Raw genomic sequence first — 19,968 nt, 5'->3', positions numbered from 1 at the left:
AGTTGGCACCAGCTAAGCAGTGAGGGCTGTGTTTCACTGCCTGCCTGCCTGGATACCTGAGAGATGGATTGCACCACACCCACCATCAGCTCCCGGGAGCAAACTCACCACACCCACCATCAGCTCCCAGTAGCCAACTTACCGCATGTCTTTAGTTATCCAAAGCCAGGACCAAACCACCCAGTTTGTCATCTACTCATTGCCACGACGAGGGCTACTTTGAGGGCGAATGATGTGTCTCGCTGAACGCTTCTGGACTCCAGATAGAGATTGTTAGAGGTTCAAAGTACACCAAACCTGTAAAAATGACTGATTTATTTTCACCGGAGGAAGAATTGTCTCCATGAGGGGTTTCTCTGGGCAATATCGGTAGAAGGCACAGTGGAGTAACAAAGTATTACGTTTATATTAAGTATATACGTTTATTTTACGGTGGAAACAAAATCCCCTTTTGGCCAAAAAAGTACCGTTTATACGTGTGGTGGGGGGGCTCAGAGTGCTTCCACTAAGGAAAGTAGGCTTTCTAATGACACAACCCGCCTTTGTTTTGGTGAGAAGCAAAAACGTTCTTTTTATTTACGCTAAAGACGAGAGGCTGGTCTGCATTCATGTGAGCGGCGGAAGTCGAGAGTAACATAGCTCTAAATGCATCGCATTAGAGCTATGGACCAGAGCTAGGCGTAACCCCACAATAAACAAAACAAAAAGTATTTCCGGAGGCTCATAATATATTTATTTATGTACAACATAAAGAAAAACAGAATAAGGGGATCAACCTAATAAGGCTACCAAGTTGACACCGGAGCCGCTTTAACCCATTCTGAACGGGAACCCATTTGGGTGTTAGCATCATGTTATGCTTTATCAATTGAAAAATAGCAGATCTACAAGCTCATAGCGCGCCACTCGCGAGCTTGTAGGTCTGCTATTTTTGGAAAAGAAAATCGAAGAACGACTGACATTTTTTAGAATCTGATCTCAGGTCAGAATGGGTTAATCAGACCAGCAGTGTGTGTCCAGGTGGAAACCTCGTATGAAATCTGATCTCAGGTCAGAATTAGGGTTAATAGGCGACGGTCTTGGCCGGCTTGGTCTCGTCCAGCTCGGCCTCCAGGTAACGGAAGCGGCGGTGGCGACGCAGGATCTCGATGGCCTTCTGCTCCACGGTGGAGGGAACGATGCCCAGGTCCTCCAGCCCGGGCAGCCCCGGGTACTTCATGTCCGTCAGGTGGAACTGGAGACAGAACAAACACTGATGATCATGATGATGCATTGATGATCATGGGCTGGACGCCAGTGTTGTTTTGGCAGCAAATTTCTATTTTAGTTCAGGTTCAGGTTCAGGTTCAGGTTTATTTGTCATTTGTATAGATACAGAGTATACATACAATGAAATTTATTTTGCTCAGAGCACTCTCAGTCTTACATACACAGGACATAAACAAACATCTATAGTGCAAGAAAAGACAAAAACAGGAAAAGAAAAGTGCAAGTGAAGTGAAGTGCAATACAGTTCAAGGTCAGCTGTTCAGCAGCCTGACTGCCTGGGGGTAGAAACTGTTACTGAGACGGGTGGTACGAGATTTGATGCTCTGGTAGCGTTTTTTTGGAGGGGAGTGGTTTGAACAGGGTATTTGCGGGGTGGCTGGTGTCTTCCATGATGTTATGGGCTTTTTTCATACAGCGAGTGGTGTAGATGTTATGGAGACTGGGTAATTCTGTAGTACCGATGATTTTAGCTGCTGTTTTAATGGTCGTTTTTAGTTTTTAGTCGTTGTCTCTTGAATAGTTTTCACTTAGTTTTAGTCACATTTTAGTCACCTGGAATGTTCTAGTGTTTAGTCTAGTTTTAGTCGACTAAAAGGCATACGATTTTAGTCGACTAAATCTACAGTTGATTTAGTCGACTAAAATGTGTTGTGACAGGCCTTGATGTCGTTGTAATGACATATTTTACACTTTGGTTGCATGCTGAAAATAGCAGATCTACAATCAACAAGAGATTGTAGATCTGCTATTTTCAGCATGCAACCCAGCATAAAACTGGATCTCTTGTCCACTAGTCCCTTCCTAACATTTTAGTCTAGTTTTTATTTGTCGACGAAATTGTCAGTATATTTAGTCTCAGTTTTAGTCATCGTAGCTTAGTTTTCATTTAGTTTCCATTTGTTTTTGTCAGTGAAAATAGGTAGTCGACGAACATTTTTCGTCTTAGTTTTAGTCGACGAAAACAACACTGGCTGGACACGCCTTGTTCATTCACCACTCGATAACATATGTATGGCTGAGTGGTCATTTTTTATTAGATGTACATATAATTATAAACAAGGACCACTCAGCCTACTTAATAAATTGACCCAAAACGCAACAAAACGAGATGTTTCCTTGCTTGCGGTCAATGAGTTGATCATGATTTTATTAAATCGATTTAAATTGTGACCAGTTTATATCGATAATACCGTTACATGTCCAGTAGTTATGTAGTGATGCAATCTTGTCCCAAGCACCCATTGGTGCAAGATAAATATTGAAGCACACTACTAGGGGTCTGCTTGACCAATTTCGGGCGGGAAACCATGTGTTTTATTATGTGTTTTTATTATGTTATGCTTTAGCTATTGAAAAATAGCAGACCTACAAGCTCATAGCGCCGCGCTACGAGCTTGTAGGTCTGCTATCTTTGAAAAATCGTGAAAATGAATATATTCTTTCAGAGCGAACATTTTTATCTCAAATCTTTGCTTCCGAGTCGTTCCTGGAATAACATTTTCAGATGGGGGTCAGTGGACAATTACATTTCTGGGGTCCTTGACATGAAATATTGAGCACCACTGACGCAGAAACATATGTATTTCAGAAAACTGTCAGAATTTACTTTTTTTTTGAATTTCGACGTCAGGCCTAACATTAAGGTTAACCTTAAAAAATAATAATATACGTCTTTTCTACAAAGCCACCAACCAAACCAGCTCTTTACCATGACTGACTAATGCAATATTTGATCTGGCAAAAGCATTTTGGCACACGTTATTTCAGTTTGCATTTGTAGAACACGAGTTGAATCACGCCCTCAAAGTTTCAGGTTATGCCAAGAGTCCTTTGGCCCTGATGTATCAATGTTGTAGAGTAGCCACAAAACATGATTACGCACAGCATCTTGGGGTTGAACAGGGTCGAAAACAAGTCTGACATGTTTTAAGCAGAAGCGATATATATATATATATATATATATATATATATATCCACATTTCTGATCATGAATAATGATCAATCAAGTCACAAACCATGCATGTTCACAGTGAACTCTTCACTTGGAAAATAAATATAAGCTAATTCATAATACATTCTAAGTCGGACACATTTTAAAAAGAAACAAACTGCATAGAATGTTTACTTCCATACATTCAACTAGAAAAATGGTGCTCTGCAGAGTGCATATTTACACCAAGGCTGGGTTGCCTAGACAGTCTCTCTGTGATTTCCGAACATTTTAACTGAACAGATCCAATTAACTTGCTAATCCTGCTTTGTGGAACAGAGAACCCAGGAGAAAGGGAAACACCACTCATCAAAGGGAGAAGAGACTGCTCCACCAAAGATCAAAATGTCAATAAAATGGATGACCTCCAGGTGAGACAGAATTAGTCGTTGGTTGCTCTTTCAAGCCACTTCTGCATTGCTTTCGGAACGGAGTTCCTGCAGCATCGCAGGCGTGCATTAATGACCTTAGACCACCACCTCTCATGTAATATTGCTTAAATTAACTATAAGCTAGTCTTGAGTAAAAATGTCAGTGGAAAACGCAGTCATTCATTTCAGTGCATTCCACTGTCAAAGTATTCAACTTGCATTTATTTCACTTTAACCTCTTTTTAGCTGGGAGCTCTCAGCTGTGGGAAGCTCTCTCAATAAAGACCATCGTCATTATTGCTGCTTTTCAAGTTAAATACCAAGAAAAGGATTGGAAGAGTGAGGTTCAGACAAACCTTATTATGTCCTGCAGAAAGAAGGATGGTTTTATACCATAAAATTGATATTTCAAGGTGTTTCTTCATGTAAATGAGAGCACGGTGGTCACTGGTTAGAATGTCTGAGCTTCACCAATGCGGATTATTTGCATGGGTGTGTGTGCATTTGATAAATGCAAATGATGTCACACGTTAAGAACATTCCTAGTGTTGCACGCGTCACTGAATTGAGCCAACTAATTGGGCGCCCGCTGGCCTAGTGGTCCAGGCGCATCAAGCCATATATAGGCTCTGGCCTGACAGCACGTCGCGCGTTCGAGTCCCGTTAATGACGACCTTTGCTGCGTGTCTCTCTCCTTCTCTCTCTCCCTCTTTCCTGTCCCATCTTCACTTGATACTATCAAGAGTGTTTGACTGTACGCACTGTTGCAGTGTTGCTTTCGTCAACTAAAACCAAGACGAAAAATGTTCGTCGACTACCTTTTCTCACTGACGAAAAATACATGGAAACTAAGCTAGGATGACTCAAACTAAGACCAAATATGTTGACAATTTCGTCGACAGAAATAAAATAGAGTAAAATGTTAGCAAGGGACTAGTGGACAAGAGATCCAGTATAAGTAATAGACAAGTCATTTTACACTTGGTTGCATGCTGAAAGTAGCAGAGTATAAAATCAGCCATTACGATGGCATCAAGGCCCGCCAAAAAAAACATTTTAGTCACTAACTAACATTCCAGGTGACTAAAACTAAGTGAAAACTATTCAAGAGACTAAAACTAAAATAGAAATGTGCTGCCAAAAACAACACTGCACTGTTAGTGAGGCGCCTGCTGAGTTTGATTTTGGATATGCATGGTTTACTTACTCTATAGTAATATTTATAAGTACTATAATAAGTAATAAGTATTAAGTAATACTACTTAAGTTATATTACTTACCCGGTCTACTTTGTCTGGGGTGGTCCACGGCTCAAATGGATTCATCGCAAAGAAACTTGCGAGCATGCTGAAAGGATAAGACGAGAGGCTGTTACGTCAAGACATGAGCACAAAAAACATGCAGTAATCCTGGTCTCTAAACTGCCTCCCCCTGGCCAGCCGGGGCGCCTGGTGGAGGGGAAAGGAACTGGTCTCTAAACTGCCTCCCCCTGGCCAGCCGGGGCGCCTGGTGGAGGGGAAAGGAACTGGTCTCTAAACTGCCTCCCCCTGGCCAGCCGGGGCGCCTGATGGAGGGGAAAGGAACTGGTCTCTATACTGCCTCCCCCTGGCCAGCCGGGGCGCCTGATGGAGGGGAAAGGAACTGGTCTCTAAACTGCCTCCCCCTGGCCAGCCGGGGCGCCTGATGGAGGGGAAAGGAACTGGTTGGAATAACGTGTTCCTTCCACGCGCTACGTCCAACCAGGGAAACTCCCCCCTGTCAGGTGTAAAGGAGCAACTTGAACACTCAGGCATGAAGGAAGCATGAGTTCAAGTCCGTTGCTCTCCCCTTGTCCCCCATATATGGGGACTAGGTTGGTGGAGGGTGTGTAGAGCCCAGGATCACATTAGATGATTGACACAGGGGTGAAAAATGGGTTACAAAACCGTGGGATAAAAAAAAATATATATAAAAAAAAGACATGAGCAGGGTCACAAATTATGTGATCATGTGATCAATAATGGTCACATAAACAGGCTGGGCGAAACTAACGTTTTACCAAAAAGACCTTGATATTGATGTTGTGGGAGACGGGTTGACTATTGGTGCTTTCTTAACACAATATATCCCCAAGACGTCCACGTTTCACGATTTTTCAAAAATAGCAGACCTACAAGCTCGTAGTGCCACACGCACTATGAGCTTGTAGATCTGCTATTTTTTCAACAGCTAAAAAATAATGCTTAAAACACCAAAAGGGGTTCCTGCCAAAAATGGCTTAAGTGGCCGTCTCCATGCGATCGGGCGTGAGTCCTTAAATGGCCAGTGCGTTGGAAAGGTACACAAACCAGAAGAATAACAAGAATAACAGGAGTTCAAATAAATGATATGAATGAATGAATGCACTTACTGATAGAAGGGGCGCGGCAGCGGGTAGGCCACAAAAGGCCTGTGTGCGATGGCGTACACATACTCCACCAGGTCGTGCAGAAGATACCTGTTGGGACTTCAAACCACAGAAAGATAAACATGTCAAAAAGCCGCAGCACACACACACACACACACACACACACACCCCTGTAGATCTACGGATCACTTTTCACTATGGATTTACTGCTAATATTTACCCACAGTACTGGGGATGGATTATCTACGTACACTTTGATAAACATTTTTTCTTTTTTCCATTATTTATTTTGAGGGTTTTCTTTACATAGACACAAGGACAACACAGCAGACTTACATACAAAACGGTTACTTACATAAAAACAACAGTAAAGAAAAATATAAACAAAAGAGAAATAATAATAATAATGTATAATAATAATAATAAGTGGTTCATGGGTTGTATATAATGCATGTGTGCACAATCAGTGCCGGAAGTGCATCAAAATAGAAGCTCCGGGGTGCCAGAGTTGTCTGATCGCTTTTACTCTGAAAGCCATGAACCGGAAACACTTTCCTAAAAAAAGTTGACTTTACAAAGAGACCTCACATCCCCGATCATCTTAATTATTTTTTTACGCTCCAAAAAAAACGTTCATATTTTGCGGGAGAGACGGATGAGGAGCAGAAATGAAGCGCCAGCATATCGATCCATTCATCACCACGGAGAGCGCCCTGGATTAGGAGATACGAGTCATTCTTTCCGCCGCGCTAACATGGGAGTCAATGACAAGCTAATAATTGCACTGAGCGTTAGCATACGGAAAGCGAAAAGCGAAATGCCAAAAAAAAATAAAAAGGAAAAATTCTGAATATTCTTATCTCGCCCCGCGTCGCTGGGACGTCGCTAGGACGTCCACAGACGTCGTAGGCACTAATATTTCGGGATCCTTATGACGGCCTCAGGCGTCGTATGAACTGAAACGGTTAAGGTGGGTTCCGTCCTACACAAAATAAAATGCGCTCTTCGATGTGATCCAAAAAGGGGGTCCATACCTCTACAAATACATCTGCCTTATTTTGTGTTTCATACTTGAGTCTCTCCAGTGGTAGTAGTGACATTATCCCATTCTGACCTGAGATCAGATTCATACGAGGTTTCCGCTGGACACACACTGGTCTGATGAACCCATTCTGACCTGAGATCAGATTCTAAAAATGTCAGTCGCTCTTCGATTTTTCAAAAATAGCAGACCTACAAGCTCGTAGCGCGCCACTTGGTGGCGCGCTATGAGCTTGTAGATCTGCTATTTTTCAATAGCTAAAGCATAACATAGTGCTAACACCAAAAGGGGTGCCTGCCCAAAATGGGTTATTTGGGCCATCCACATAATGTTCTGAGGGTATTTCATCTGTCTTCCACAAAATCAAGATACATTTCTTTGCCAAGAATCTAAATAGATCTAATAATTTCCTATATGAGCAGAGCTCAAATGTACATTTGGGTCTGCCCCAAGAGGTATAACAGAGGGGATTTTCTCAAATTTACTTTAAGGATTTTTGTTCAATTTGATCATGAATTATTTGCCAAAATGGTTAGATTTTTGGACAAAACCAGAACGTATGCGGGTAGGTACCCAAATGCAGTTTACATCTGTTACATAGGGGAGAGTTCTCCCTGGACATTTTGTTTAGACAGACAGGGGTTAAGTATGTTTTGAAAATAAACTTGTAATTATGTTCTAGGATTCTAGGAGTAAGTGAAGATAGATTTACTTTTGCACATATTGTTGTCCATGTTTCCTGATCAATTGAAATATTGATAACATGATAAACATTTATACATAATTAATAATACATACAGGCACTTAAAACTTAGTTGACCAAATACCCCAGGGCTACATTTTGGATCATGGTCAATTCAGGGGTTGAAAGTTGGGTACTATTAACACTCAAGTATTGTACAGTTTAACCAATCACAAGTTCCACAACCTAGCAGAGAACCTCTCGTCATGGCAACGAATCAAATGAGACTGTAAATGTAAATTACATGAGGTTTTCAAACCAGTGGTAAACTGCTGCCTGCTTACCCAACGAGGGCATAAGTCTTCCCGATGGCCTCTGGGTCTTTGATGGCATTGATGATGGCCTTGGCTACGTCCACCACCTAGGGGTTGAGGACACACATTACACCAGATCATTACACCAGATCATTACACCAGATCATTGATGATGGCCTTGGCTACGTCCACCACCTAGGGGTTGAGGACACACATTACACCAGATCATTGATGATGGCCGTGAAATAGTGAAATTGGTGGCGATGGAAAGAAAAAAAAGGAAAAGAGCAGACAAAACTCAAACAGCATAGATTTTAAGCTGTTAAATGATCTTTGTGGGGTTCCCTCTCCTCACTGTGTAACATTGGTCCGCAAACATGAATATGCATTTTCTGTTTACAGAAAAAGCTCAATCTGAACCGTTTCTATCCAATTGTTCTCCTGCTCTAGCTTACTTCAACCCTCTCTTCTCACACAATGGAGCACATTATATTTTCAACAAAATACTCCAGGGTTGATGGTTGGGTTTAGAAGTGGACCTCAGTTAGAAGATAGTTAGAAGTGGACCTCAGTTAGAAGATAGTTAGAAGTGGACCTCAGTTAGAAGATAGTTAGAAGTGGACCTCAGTTAGAAGATAGTTAGAAGTGGACCTCAGTTAGAAGATAGTTAGAAGTGGACCTCAGTTAGAAGATAGTTAGAAGTGGACCTCAGTTAGAAGATAGTTAGAAGTGGACCTCAGTTAGAAGATAGTTAGAAGTGGACCTCAGTTAGAAGATAGTTAGAAGTGGATAGTTAGAAGTGGATAGTTAGAAGTGGATAGTTAGAAGTGGATAGTTAGAAGTGGAGAGTTAGAAGTGGATAGTTAGAAGTGGATAGTTAGAAGTGGATAGTTAGAAGTGGATAGTTAGAAGTGGATAGTTAGAAGTGGATAGTTAGAAGTGGATAGTTAGAAGTGGAGAGTTAGAAGTGGAGAGTTAGAAGTGGAGAGTTAGAAGTGGATAGTTAGAAGTGGATAGTTAGAAGTGGATAGTTAGAAGTGGATAGTTAGAAGTGGATAGTTAGAAGTGGACCTCAGTTAGAAGATAGTTAGAAGTGGATAGTTAGAAGTGGATAGTTAGAAGTGGATAGTTAGAAGTGGATAGTTAGAAGTGGATAGTTAGAAGTGGATAGTTAGAAGTGGATAGTTAGAAGTGGATAGTTAGAAGTGGGTAGTTAGAAGTGGATAGTTAGAAGTGGATAGTTAGAAGTGGACCTCAGTTAGAAGATAGTTAGAAGTGGATAGTTAGAAGTGGATAGTTAGAAGTGGACCTCAGTTAGAAGATAGTTAGAAGTGGATAGTTAGAAGTGGATAGTTAGAAGTGGACCTCAGTTAGAAGTGGATAGTTAGAAGTGGATAGTTAGAAGTGGATAGTTAGAAGTGGATAGTTAGAAGTGGATAGTTAGAAGTGGATAGTTAGAAGTGGATAGTTAGAAGTGGATAGTTAGAAGTGGATAGTTAGAAGTGGACCTCAGTTAGAAGATAGTTAGAAGTGGATAGTTAGAAGTGGATAGTTAGAAGTGGATAGTTAGAAGTGGATAGTTAGAAGTGGACCTCAGAAGATAGTTAGAAGTGGATAGTTAGAAGTGGATAGTTAGAAGTGGATAGTTAGAAGTGGATAGTTAGAAGTGGACCTCAGTTAGAAGATAGTTAGAAGTGGATAGTTAGAAGTGGATAGTTAGAAGTGGACCTCAACTCACATGAACAGGTTGGGTTTAGAAGTGGACCTCAACTCACATGAACAGGTTGGGTTTAGAAGTGGACCTCAACTCACATGAACAGGTTGGGTTTAGAAGTGGACCTCAACTCACATGAACAGGTTGGGTTTAGAAGTGGACCTCAACTCACATGAACAGGTTGGGTTTAGAAGTGGACCTCACATGAACAGGTTGGGTTTAGAAGTGGAACTCACATGAACAGGTTGGGTTTAGAAGTGGACCTCACATGAACAGGTTGGGTTTAGAAGTGGACCTCACATGAACAGGTTGGGTTTAGAAGTGGAACTCACATGAACAGGTTGGGTTTAGAAGTGGACCTCACATGAACAGGTTGGGTTTAGAAGTGGACCTCACATGAACAGGTTGGGTTTAGAAGTGGAACTCACATGAACAGGTTGCTTCACCGTCTTCCTCCCCATGGCGATGAGAGGCACAGCTCTGCCAAACCAGCGCATGTCTGAAACGCAAAGGGACAACTCACGCTCAGGACCGGTCTCCATGTTTACACCATGCTAAACACAGAGGGACAACTCACGCTCAGGACCGGTCGCCATGTTTACACCATGCTGCTTAGCCCCCCCACCCAACCCAACGCAGAGGGACAACTCACGCTCAGGACTGGTCGCCATGTTTACACCATGCTAAACACAGAGGGACAACTCACGCTCAGGACTGGTCGCCATGTTTACACCATGCTGCTTAGCCCCCCCACCCAACCCAACGCAGAGGGACAACTCACGCTCAGGACTGGTCGCCATGTTTACACCATGCTGCTTAGCCCCCCCACCCAACCCAACGCAGAGGGACAACTCACGCTCAGGACTGGTCGCCATGTTTACACCATACTGCTTAGCCCCCCCCCCAACCCAACCCAAGCACACAACCAGAACCAGTGTTGATTTCATCGAATAAAACTAAGACGAAAAATGTTCGCCTTTTTTCACGGCCGGAAACTAAATGAAAACTAAGCTATGATGACTAAAACTAGGACTAAATATACTGACAATTTTGTCAACAATATAATAATATTATTTATTAATAAATAAAAATACAAATAATAAGTAAATGGGATCGCAGGTTAATTATTTTTCCCTTTTCCTGAAACATTTACATTTTTTAAATGGGTTTGCACAGTGTGTCGAGTCAGGACATTTTGTTGCCAATGCCTCATAAGCTGGGAAAGATGCAACCACAGCTCCCCCTGCAGTCCTGGCCAAGAACTGTTAGCTAGGCATGAATGTTGACGCTCTGTTACACGATGAAATGAATTGAATAAACGTTGCATAATACCTGCAGTAGATATTCCATAGTTGTTTTAACGACAAGATTATAGTGTAACCCCAATTAAAATTAAATTGTAAAACTTCTAGTCACATTGCTTTAAGTTTAAGAAATATATATGACATATATAAAGACAATATATAGCCACTGTCTCTCTCTTACGCACACACACACACGGCTGACTTACTAGCGAAATGATTGAAGAATCTGTCCTCCCTCCCAAACATCTCAGACGGCTTCATTATGATGGCATCAGGAAACTCATCTCGAACAGCAGTCTCCCCCACAGCCTACAAGGGGGCGCACACACACAAACACACACACACACACATATCAGCTATAAGCTTCAATATATATTTAGTATATCGGACACATGCCAACTGACACATTTTGAATTTGATAACTTCTATTAACCCATTTAGGCCAGTTTTCTGAAAACCCCTATGTTTCTGTATCAGTGGTGCTCAATATTTCATGTCAAGGACCCCAAGAATTATATGTAGGCTAGAAGCAAAGATTTGAGTTAAAATGTTCAATCTGTAATAATATATATTCAAAGATTTGAGGCATTTTCACGATGAAAGAAATAAATAGCAGACCTACAAATCTAGACAGCTGCGCGACATGAGACTAATTCATTAGAGTGACAGAGAGAGAGGAGTGTGTGCGTCTAATTAACAAAGGCGCAGACGATCAGAAATCAGCAGAGAGTGATCAACATTTGCGTTACTCTATGCCAAATTGAAGTGGACTCGGCCACAGACTTCTTTTTCTCTCCCTGGAAATAAAAACGTCTGGGTTTCCGAGGCTATGCGTTACCTTGTTCCTGAGGTATTTAGAAGGACTTCTCCTCCAGTGTGTGCGTTACCTTGTTCCTGAGGTATTTAGAAGGGCTGCGTATGTCTGCGTTCAGGTGGGACATGTGGATGAGCTTGGTGATGCCAGCCTCCCTGGTGGCCTTGGCGATCTGCTGAGGGATGCTTACATACACGTCCTCAAACCGGTAGTTTCTGGAAGCAACAAAGGGGGGGAGAAAAGAATGCCCTGAAATCAGTGCTGTTTTTGTCGACTAAAAACGAATAATGACGAATAATGTTCGACTAAATGGAAAACTAAATATAATGACAATTTTGTCAACAAATAAAAACTAAACTAAAATGTTAGGAAGGGACTAGTGGACAAGAGATCCAGTATACCGGTAAGTCATTTTACGCTGCGACGCGTTGTGAGCTTGTAGATCGGCTATTTTCAGCAAGTGAAAAATCAGTCATTCCGACGGCCAGCCAAAATACATTTTAGTCGACTAAATCAACTGTAGATTTAGTGGACTAAAATCTTATGACATGTAGTCGACTAAAACTAGACTAACACTAAAACATTCCAGGTGACTACAACTAAAATCTAAATTTGCTGACAAAAAAAACACTGCCCTGAATCGTAAAACGGGACCACAATGGAAACAAGTCCAGACTTTTTTGCGTTATCGACAAGCTCAAAAACACTTGGGCTTCACGCCACGGCTCAAACTTGTAGATCTGCTACTTTTCATGTTTGTGTGGTGATCCTGTAGTGTAGTATGATCAGTAGCAGGGCGTTAATAACCACAAAAAGAGTTAAAATATGGAGATAAAGAGGTTTCTGCCCGACAGACAGCAACTAAACAAGTAAATGGTTTGTTCTGCAGTTTGTTCTGTATGTCTGCTAAATGTTAGCTTGTGTGTAGCAAGACTCTCACATCTCACGATGATGTGCTCTGCCAACATCAAGAGAAACATTTGGTTTAAACCATAGACTGTAAAGAAAATATGGACAAAGCGTTCTCCGGGTCTGATATGGACGTAAGATGAAGCCAGTCAGTCCTTGAATTGTAAATCGCTATCTTTCTAGATCCGTTTGGGCCCAGCTGGCCCATTGGCTGGCCCAGACAACGAGGCGGGACTTCCCCCCTTCTTCTTAGTTGGTTTTTATTTTGACTCGAACGGGGGGTGGCTCCCGATCATAGACTGTAACGGTAGCCACGCCCCTCAGAACATGGGCCAACTTTATGGTCATTTTCTTAATAAATGGGATCATAATTTTCCAAAAAGAATATTATGACATGAGAAATGAGACAGTGACTGGAAGCAGAAAGTGTTTATTAAGGTAATACAGTCTAAATGAAGTTGGGCCCAAATACATGGACCTCTATGGAGATATGGGGTTTTTTGGGCCCAATGACAGCGCCACAACAGGCCATTATATGAACTTTCAGGAAGTCACGATTTCCTTAGTGGCTTCACAAAATATCTGTCTGACTGCCCCCCTGGTTTAAACCCCAAGTCCCGTACTTTGTCCTATAACAACACCATGTTGTAGATTCAAGTGAACAACACATCTTTACATTGAGTGTGTGAGTGATATTGTTATTTATTGAATGCTCCAGTACCGTGTCTCCCACTCTCTGCCCACCAAGTTGATGACAACGTTTGAATGCTCCAGAGCCCGCTTGATGGAGTCTTTGTCCCTGGCGTCCCACTCCTGGAGAGGGGGGGGGACAGACAGACAGAGAGAGGGAGAGATAGACAGACAGACAGACTGTTACAGATGTGGAAATTAGGGCTGGGACTTTTAACGCATTTAGACCAGAGTACGATTCTACTACAAATGTCTTCTAAATCATGACATTTTCATGTCAAGGACCCCCAGAAATATTATGTAATTTGCCGCCGACCCCCATCTGAAAATATGTCGTTCCAGGAACCCCCCCAGAAGCAAAGATTTGAGTTAAAAACGTTCGCTCTGAAAGAATATATTCAAAGATTTGCGCCACATTTTCACGATTAAAAAAAAATAGCAGACCTACAACCTTGTAGCTCGGCACTCGCTATGAGCTTGTAGATCTGCTATTTTTCAATAGCTAAAGTATAACATAATACTTAAACCACTAAAAGGGGTTCCCGTCCAGAATGGGTCAAATAAAAATGTAGTCCAGTCAACCCCTGTCTGCATGCGCAGTACTACTGCTTCTGTAAGACTGCATTGGGACAACATGGTACATGGCTGACACAAAGAACAACTTTGTAAGCAGTTGTTTCACCCCGACTTTTAAACCTTTACATTCACAATAATATGTTGATTGCACCCAACCAGGACTAACAGGTCCTTTAGGGTCAAAGACTCTGGACACTGGAAGCCGAGCCGTCTGTTACAACATTCGGTCAAAAATGTCCTCTCAGTACAGGGTTGTGTAGCATGGAATGGCCTTCCTCTGCGTATAAGGGATTGTGCTACATTTCCATCGTTTAAATTCAATCTGAAAAGATGGTTGCTTGAAAACCAAAGCTGCAACCATTCCTGATCTTGTTTTAGGTGTATTTGTTATGCTGTGTTCCCTATGTAATGTTATGTAAATGTATTCCACTGTTTGTTTGTCTGTTTTCAGTTTTTGTGTTTCTTTGTGAGGACTGCGGATGAAAACTAGCATCTTCGCTAAATCCGGTGTATTTACGTCCATGTGACGTCCATTAACAGATTCTATACATAGGACGTCTGAGAACGTCATAAGGACCCCGAAATATTAGTACTAATGACGTGTGAGGACGTCCTAGCGACGTCCCAGCGACGCGGGGCGAGATAAGAATATTCAGAATTTTTCCTATTTTTTTTTTGGGGCATTTCGCTTTTCGCTTGCCGTATGCTAACGCTCAGTGCAACTATTAGCTTGTCATTGACTCCCATGTTAGCTAGGCGGAAAGAATGACTCGTATCTCATCCGTGGTGATGAATGGATCGATATGCTGGCGCTTTATTTCTGCTCCTCATCCGTCTCTCCCGCAAAATATGAACGCTTTTTCGGGGATGTGAGGTCCCTTTGTAAAGTCAACTTTTTTAGGCAAGTGTTTCCTGTTTCATGGCTTTCAAAGTAAAAGCGATCAGACAACTCTGGCACTCTATAGCTTTTATTTTTATGAAGGCACTTCCCGTACTAAATGTGTTAATATACATTGTCCTGTCCAAATAAACAGATAAAAACAGGTCTTACCATGAAGATGATCTGTCCCAGGTCCCCCATGGGCCTCATGTACATGAGGTCGTACTGGTCGCAACGGTGAGGGACTATAATCTGAGAGCCCTGTCGGCCTGCCAAACACAAAGCACATATCCGTTCAGAAAACACTCCTTTTTCTAATTAGAATAAAAATAATAGGAATGGCTCTTTCTGCTGTAGAAAAAGTCAAATAATATTTTAGCAGAATCCTTTTTGTATTTATACGCCATGGCTCTACAAGGGGCTGCTGTTTATGATCCTAAATCCTAAATATTGTTGCCAGCAGATATATTATTGTACAATATGCTTGCAAAACTGTTTTTCGAAAATTGATAAAGGCAGTGGTTCTCAAAGTGGAGTCTGTGAGGGGGTTCCCAAAAACAATGTATGATAGTAAGGAATCAAATGGACCGTTAACAGTTCTACAGCGTAACCCGCGTTCCCCGCTATTTAATCCATGTGTCGGTGCTGTGTAAATACGCTAAACACGCCGTTTGTTTAATTCGCCGTCTTTTCATAATTAAAAAGAAAGAGCGGATTTGTCACGGACCTGGTGACGAGGCCATCGAGTTATGATGACGAAACCGGAAATCAAGCCATGCTCTGGGCTGCTAGGGCTTCTGGGAAAATGAGTTCAATGCAAGTGAACGGCTGGTTTGTTTGAACTACAACATGCTGTGGAGGCTGTGTTCGTCTCGCATCGTAATGGCGGCATGTTTTTATCTTCAACAACAAGAGAAAAACAACGACCCAGGAACCTGTTCGTTATATGAGAGTACAGTCCAGAACTCACCCAGTCTGTTGAGCACATATCGACCCAGGAAGCCGTTCGTTATGTGGTACTACAGTCCAGAACTCACCCAGTCTGTTGAGCACATATCGACCCAGGAAGCCGTTCGTTATGTGGTACTACAGTCCAGAACTCACCCAGTCTGTTGAGCACATATCGACCCAGGAAGCCGTTCGTTATGTGGTACTACAGTCCAGAACTCACCCAGTCTGTTGAGCACATATCGACCCAGGAAGCCGTTCATTATGTGGGACTACAGTCCAGAACTCACCCAGTCTGTTGAGCACATATCGACCCAGGAACCCGTTCCGTTATGTGGGACTACAGTCCAGAACTCACCCAGTCTGTTGAGCACATATCGACCCAGGAACCCGTTCCGTTATGTGGGACTACAGTCCAGAACTCACCCAGTCTGTTGAGCACATATCGACCCAGGAAGCCGTTCGTTATGTGGGACTACAGTCCAGAACTCACCCAGTCTGTTGAGCACATATCGACCCAGGAACCCGTTCCGTTATGTGGGACTACAGTTCCCAGAACTCACCCAGTCTGTTGAGCACATATCGACCCAGGAAGCCGGTGGCTCCGAACACCGTGGCAGCCACCCCACTGGAGGACGAGCGGCCTCCTTTCCCTCGGGGAACGACCCCATGGTGGAGCTTCCTCTGCTGCTGGAGCGCTGCTGGGACGGCCGACAGAGACACCGGGGAGAGGGAGCCTGCAGCAGGGAGGGAACACAACCAATTATTACAGAGACACCGGGGAGAGTGAGCCTGCAGCCAATGGCAAGCCAATTATTACAGTCACATCAGAGATAAATTCTTTTCACAAAACACAGTTTATAGTTAACCCATTCTGACCTGAGATCAGATTCATTCGAGGTTTCCACTGGACACACACTGGTCTGATGAACCCATTCTGACCCGAGATCAGATTCTAAAAATGTCAGTCGTTCTTCGATTCTTTAAAAAATAGCAGACCTACAAGCTCGTATCGCGCCACTCGGTGGCGCGATATGAGCTTGTAGATCTGCTATTTTTCAATAGCTAAAGCATAACATGATGCCGACACCAAAATGGGTGCCCGGTCAGAATGGGTTAAGGGACGCAATAAAACAAGGACCACTGCATCCACGCGACGCACTACTGTACTCAGCATGTACAGTAAAAATACACACACTAGCTTTAGTTATAATAATAATTTCTTCTTGAGTTAAATGCTGCAATTTGTAAAAATGACTCCTAACGTCGCTGAAATGGGACTCATCAAATGTCCCTGGGACTCCTCTAAAAAGACCATCCCTGCATCCCGGGACTCATTACATTGAAGACCTATTTTCATCACTGCCTTGTGGCAATTATTTGAGATGAATAATCACCAATATATTGCACAATCGTCAAACTTGTTTCCACGTTGAAATGTCCACACACATTTTCAACAATTGTTGAAATATGTTGTGAGCTTGTAGATCGACTCTTTCCACAATTATTAATTTGTCTTTGAGTGTACACCAATTAAATATGGCCTATTTAGGCCATAGTACATTATTTGTTTTGATTATTGGTACAAATTTCATTGTATACGCTATTTAACCCATTCTGACCGGGCACCCATTTTGGTGTTAGCATCATGTTATGCTTTAGCTATTGAAAAATAGCAGATCTACAAGCTCATAGTGTGCCACCGAGTGGCGCGCTACAAGCTTGTAGGTCTGCTATTTTTGAAAAATCGAAGAACGACTGACATTTTTAGAATCTGATCTCAGGTCAGAATGGCTTCATCAGACCAGTGTGTGTCCAGTGGAAACCTCGTATGAATCTGATCTCAGGTCAGAATGGGTTAAAATCATTTGGCATGTTGTCTACCCTTTGAAATGTGTGTTTAGAAGCCTAAAGGGCGAACATAAATAAATGTGTTATGCCTCCAATGTTGAACCAAGTTAAAAATCACAGAAGTTAAGCCCTGAGTGTCTGTGTACTGTACTGTGTCGTCTCAGTGTTAAGCACTACAGGTATGTACACTGAGGTTGTTACAAATACTTGAATATGTAGTATAGTACAGTAGTGTATACTGTACAGCTTGTGTTTGACAAGCAGATAGCGTCCAAGTTGCTTTCGGCTAATCAACACAAATGTGTTGCCCCCGTAGAACCTGAATCCACCCCACCCATTTTCCCCCTCACTGTATATGGTTATTTTCCCTTTTTACCTCCTTTATGATGAATTCCTGTTCTGTTCTTTAATTGGCTATATAGAAGTGTATGTTTGTATGTCTCTAAATGCTTTGATGAATTGAACAATTGGGTGGACCCTCTTGTAAACAAGTGCAATGCTTTATTGGGTCGTCCACTCACAGTTAACAGTCTTTGTATTGAGTTTGTGCTTGAAATGTACTGTAATTCTGCAAACTGTTAATACATATTTCAAATCAATCAATGAAAACAACACACTGAAATGGCAATGCTAGCAAGCTATCGTCTTTTGCTTCACAAATAAATTCACAATCACAACACACAGTACTATACTACTGTTCAACATGTGGCATCATCAGCTCAGTCACTAGTACAACTAGATATTAAATATAACATCCAACAGATTGTTTACCAAATGTTGTCTAAGATGCTAATGGAGCTAACGTTACTAGAAGCTGCAGCTAGCTCAGACTGTTAGCAAAGGTCACATAAGGCAACAACGTCGCCGACAGCTCACCGCGTTATGACTGCGTACAAAAGTAAACCATTTCTGTTGCTAAACGTTGCTTAAACGTGTCGATAAAACCTAAACCCTTGTATTGGTTCAGTTGAGACTCACTTGTAATCTTAGGAAGGACACTCACAGGACGGCCAAGCACAGCGGCCGCCATCTTTACTGCTACTGTCTGCAACGACGGCAAGCGGGCTGGTTCAAATTGTACGACCGCGCGTCTGTGTCGCTGAACGCTGTACGGCGTGCAGTCTGGTGATCGGATTCGGGGTGACACCATAGAATATGGGTGACACCTATGGGTGACACACGGTGACACATTATGAATTGAACAAGGTGGACCCTCTTGTAAACAAATTTCTAACGCTTTATTGGGTCGTCCACTCACAGCTAACAGTATTGAGTTTGTGCTTGCCTTGAAATGTACTGTAATTCTGCAAACTGTTAATAAATGTTTCAATCAATCAATCAATCAAAAACGTGCACAGCCTCATGGTGACACTGACTATAGGCCTACTTACTGGGCCTTGTAGGTAGTAGTTATAACCAGAGCCATCTATTAGAAGAGTTGCGACATTGAGGGGGCAGAAACCGAGGGGGTCATACCTATGTTCCCTCAGCCCCGAGGTGCGCTGCGGGTCGGGAGAGGGTTGCGGTTAGGTTTAGGTGTCTGCCCCGGGGGAGGTTAGGGTTAGGGTGAGGGAGGAGGTAGGTTGTCGTAGGCTGAGGGAACATAGAGCTGAGGGAACATAGGTATGACCCTTATGTTGTACCATTACTACAAATCAATCTAAAATAAAGGGATTTAAGATCATTCAAGCTGGGCTGTTGCCCTGAGTCCAATACATTTCTGCCTATACCTCCGGTCAGGACAGTGAGGCCTTTGCATGATTCAGGGCTGAGATCATGCAGAGTGTGTGGAGGGCCAATCAGTCGTGGTCCTGATGCTGGGGGGGGAGGTACGAAGATGGTGCTGATGCTGGAGGGGAGGTATGAAGATGGTCCTGATGCTGGGGGGGGGGGGGGGGGGGGGGTACGAAGATGCAGAAAGAGACTCCATTCAGCATCTATGCTGCGCCATATAGCCTGGGAGACCACAGGCGTTTTGTTACCTTCAGGCAGTGTCGAGGGAAGTTGGCAACAAGTCCCTTCCCTAATTATTGTCATGGGCTGTTATGTTTATTAATTGTCATGGGCTGTTATGTTTATTAATTGTCATGGGCTGTTATGTTTATTAATTGCCATGGGCTGTTATGTTTATTAATTGTCATGGGCTGTTATGTTTATTAATTGTCATGGGCTGTTATGTTTATTAATTGTCATGGGCTGTTATGTTTATTAATTGTCATGGGCTGTGA

The 19,968-nt window shown here is 42.6% G+C and overlaps 2 protein-coding genes across 2 annotated transcripts in view; both read right to left on the bottom strand.

Annotated features, from left to right (window-relative positions):
* Positions 1 to 19,968, bottom strand: part of dyrk4 (dual-specificity tyrosine-(Y)-phosphorylation regulated kinase 4) — a 413,072-nt gene that overhangs the window by 365,415 nt on the left and 27,689 nt on the right. The gene's annotated exons all lie outside the window — the stretch shown is intronic.
* On the bottom strand, positions 711 to 18,850 carry ndufa9a (NADH:ubiquinone oxidoreductase subunit A9a). Its single transcript, XM_083764057.1, has 11 exons — positions 18,719 to 18,850; positions 16,453 to 16,626; positions 15,113 to 15,210; positions 13,517 to 13,608; positions 11,960 to 12,101; positions 11,279 to 11,381; positions 10,197 to 10,267; positions 8,085 to 8,161; positions 6,020 to 6,115; positions 4,911 to 4,977; positions 711 to 1,234 (listed from the first exon to the last, which is right to left on the bottom strand). Exons 1-11 carry the CDS (start codon positions 18,768 to 18,770, stop codon positions 1,064 to 1,066), a joined length of 1,143 nt encoding a protein of 380 aa, XP_083620183.1. The 5' UTR covers positions 18,771 to 18,850; the 3' UTR covers positions 711 to 1,063.

Source organism: Protomyctophum parallelum (genome assembly GCF_964188405.1).
Source record: "Protomyctophum parallelum genome assembly, chromosome: 4".
In the NCBI taxonomy this organism is placed as follows: Eukaryota; Metazoa; Chordata; class Actinopteri; order Myctophiformes; family Myctophidae; genus Protomyctophum; species Protomyctophum parallelum.
This window is presented reverse-complemented; position numbering and strand designations above follow the sequence as displayed.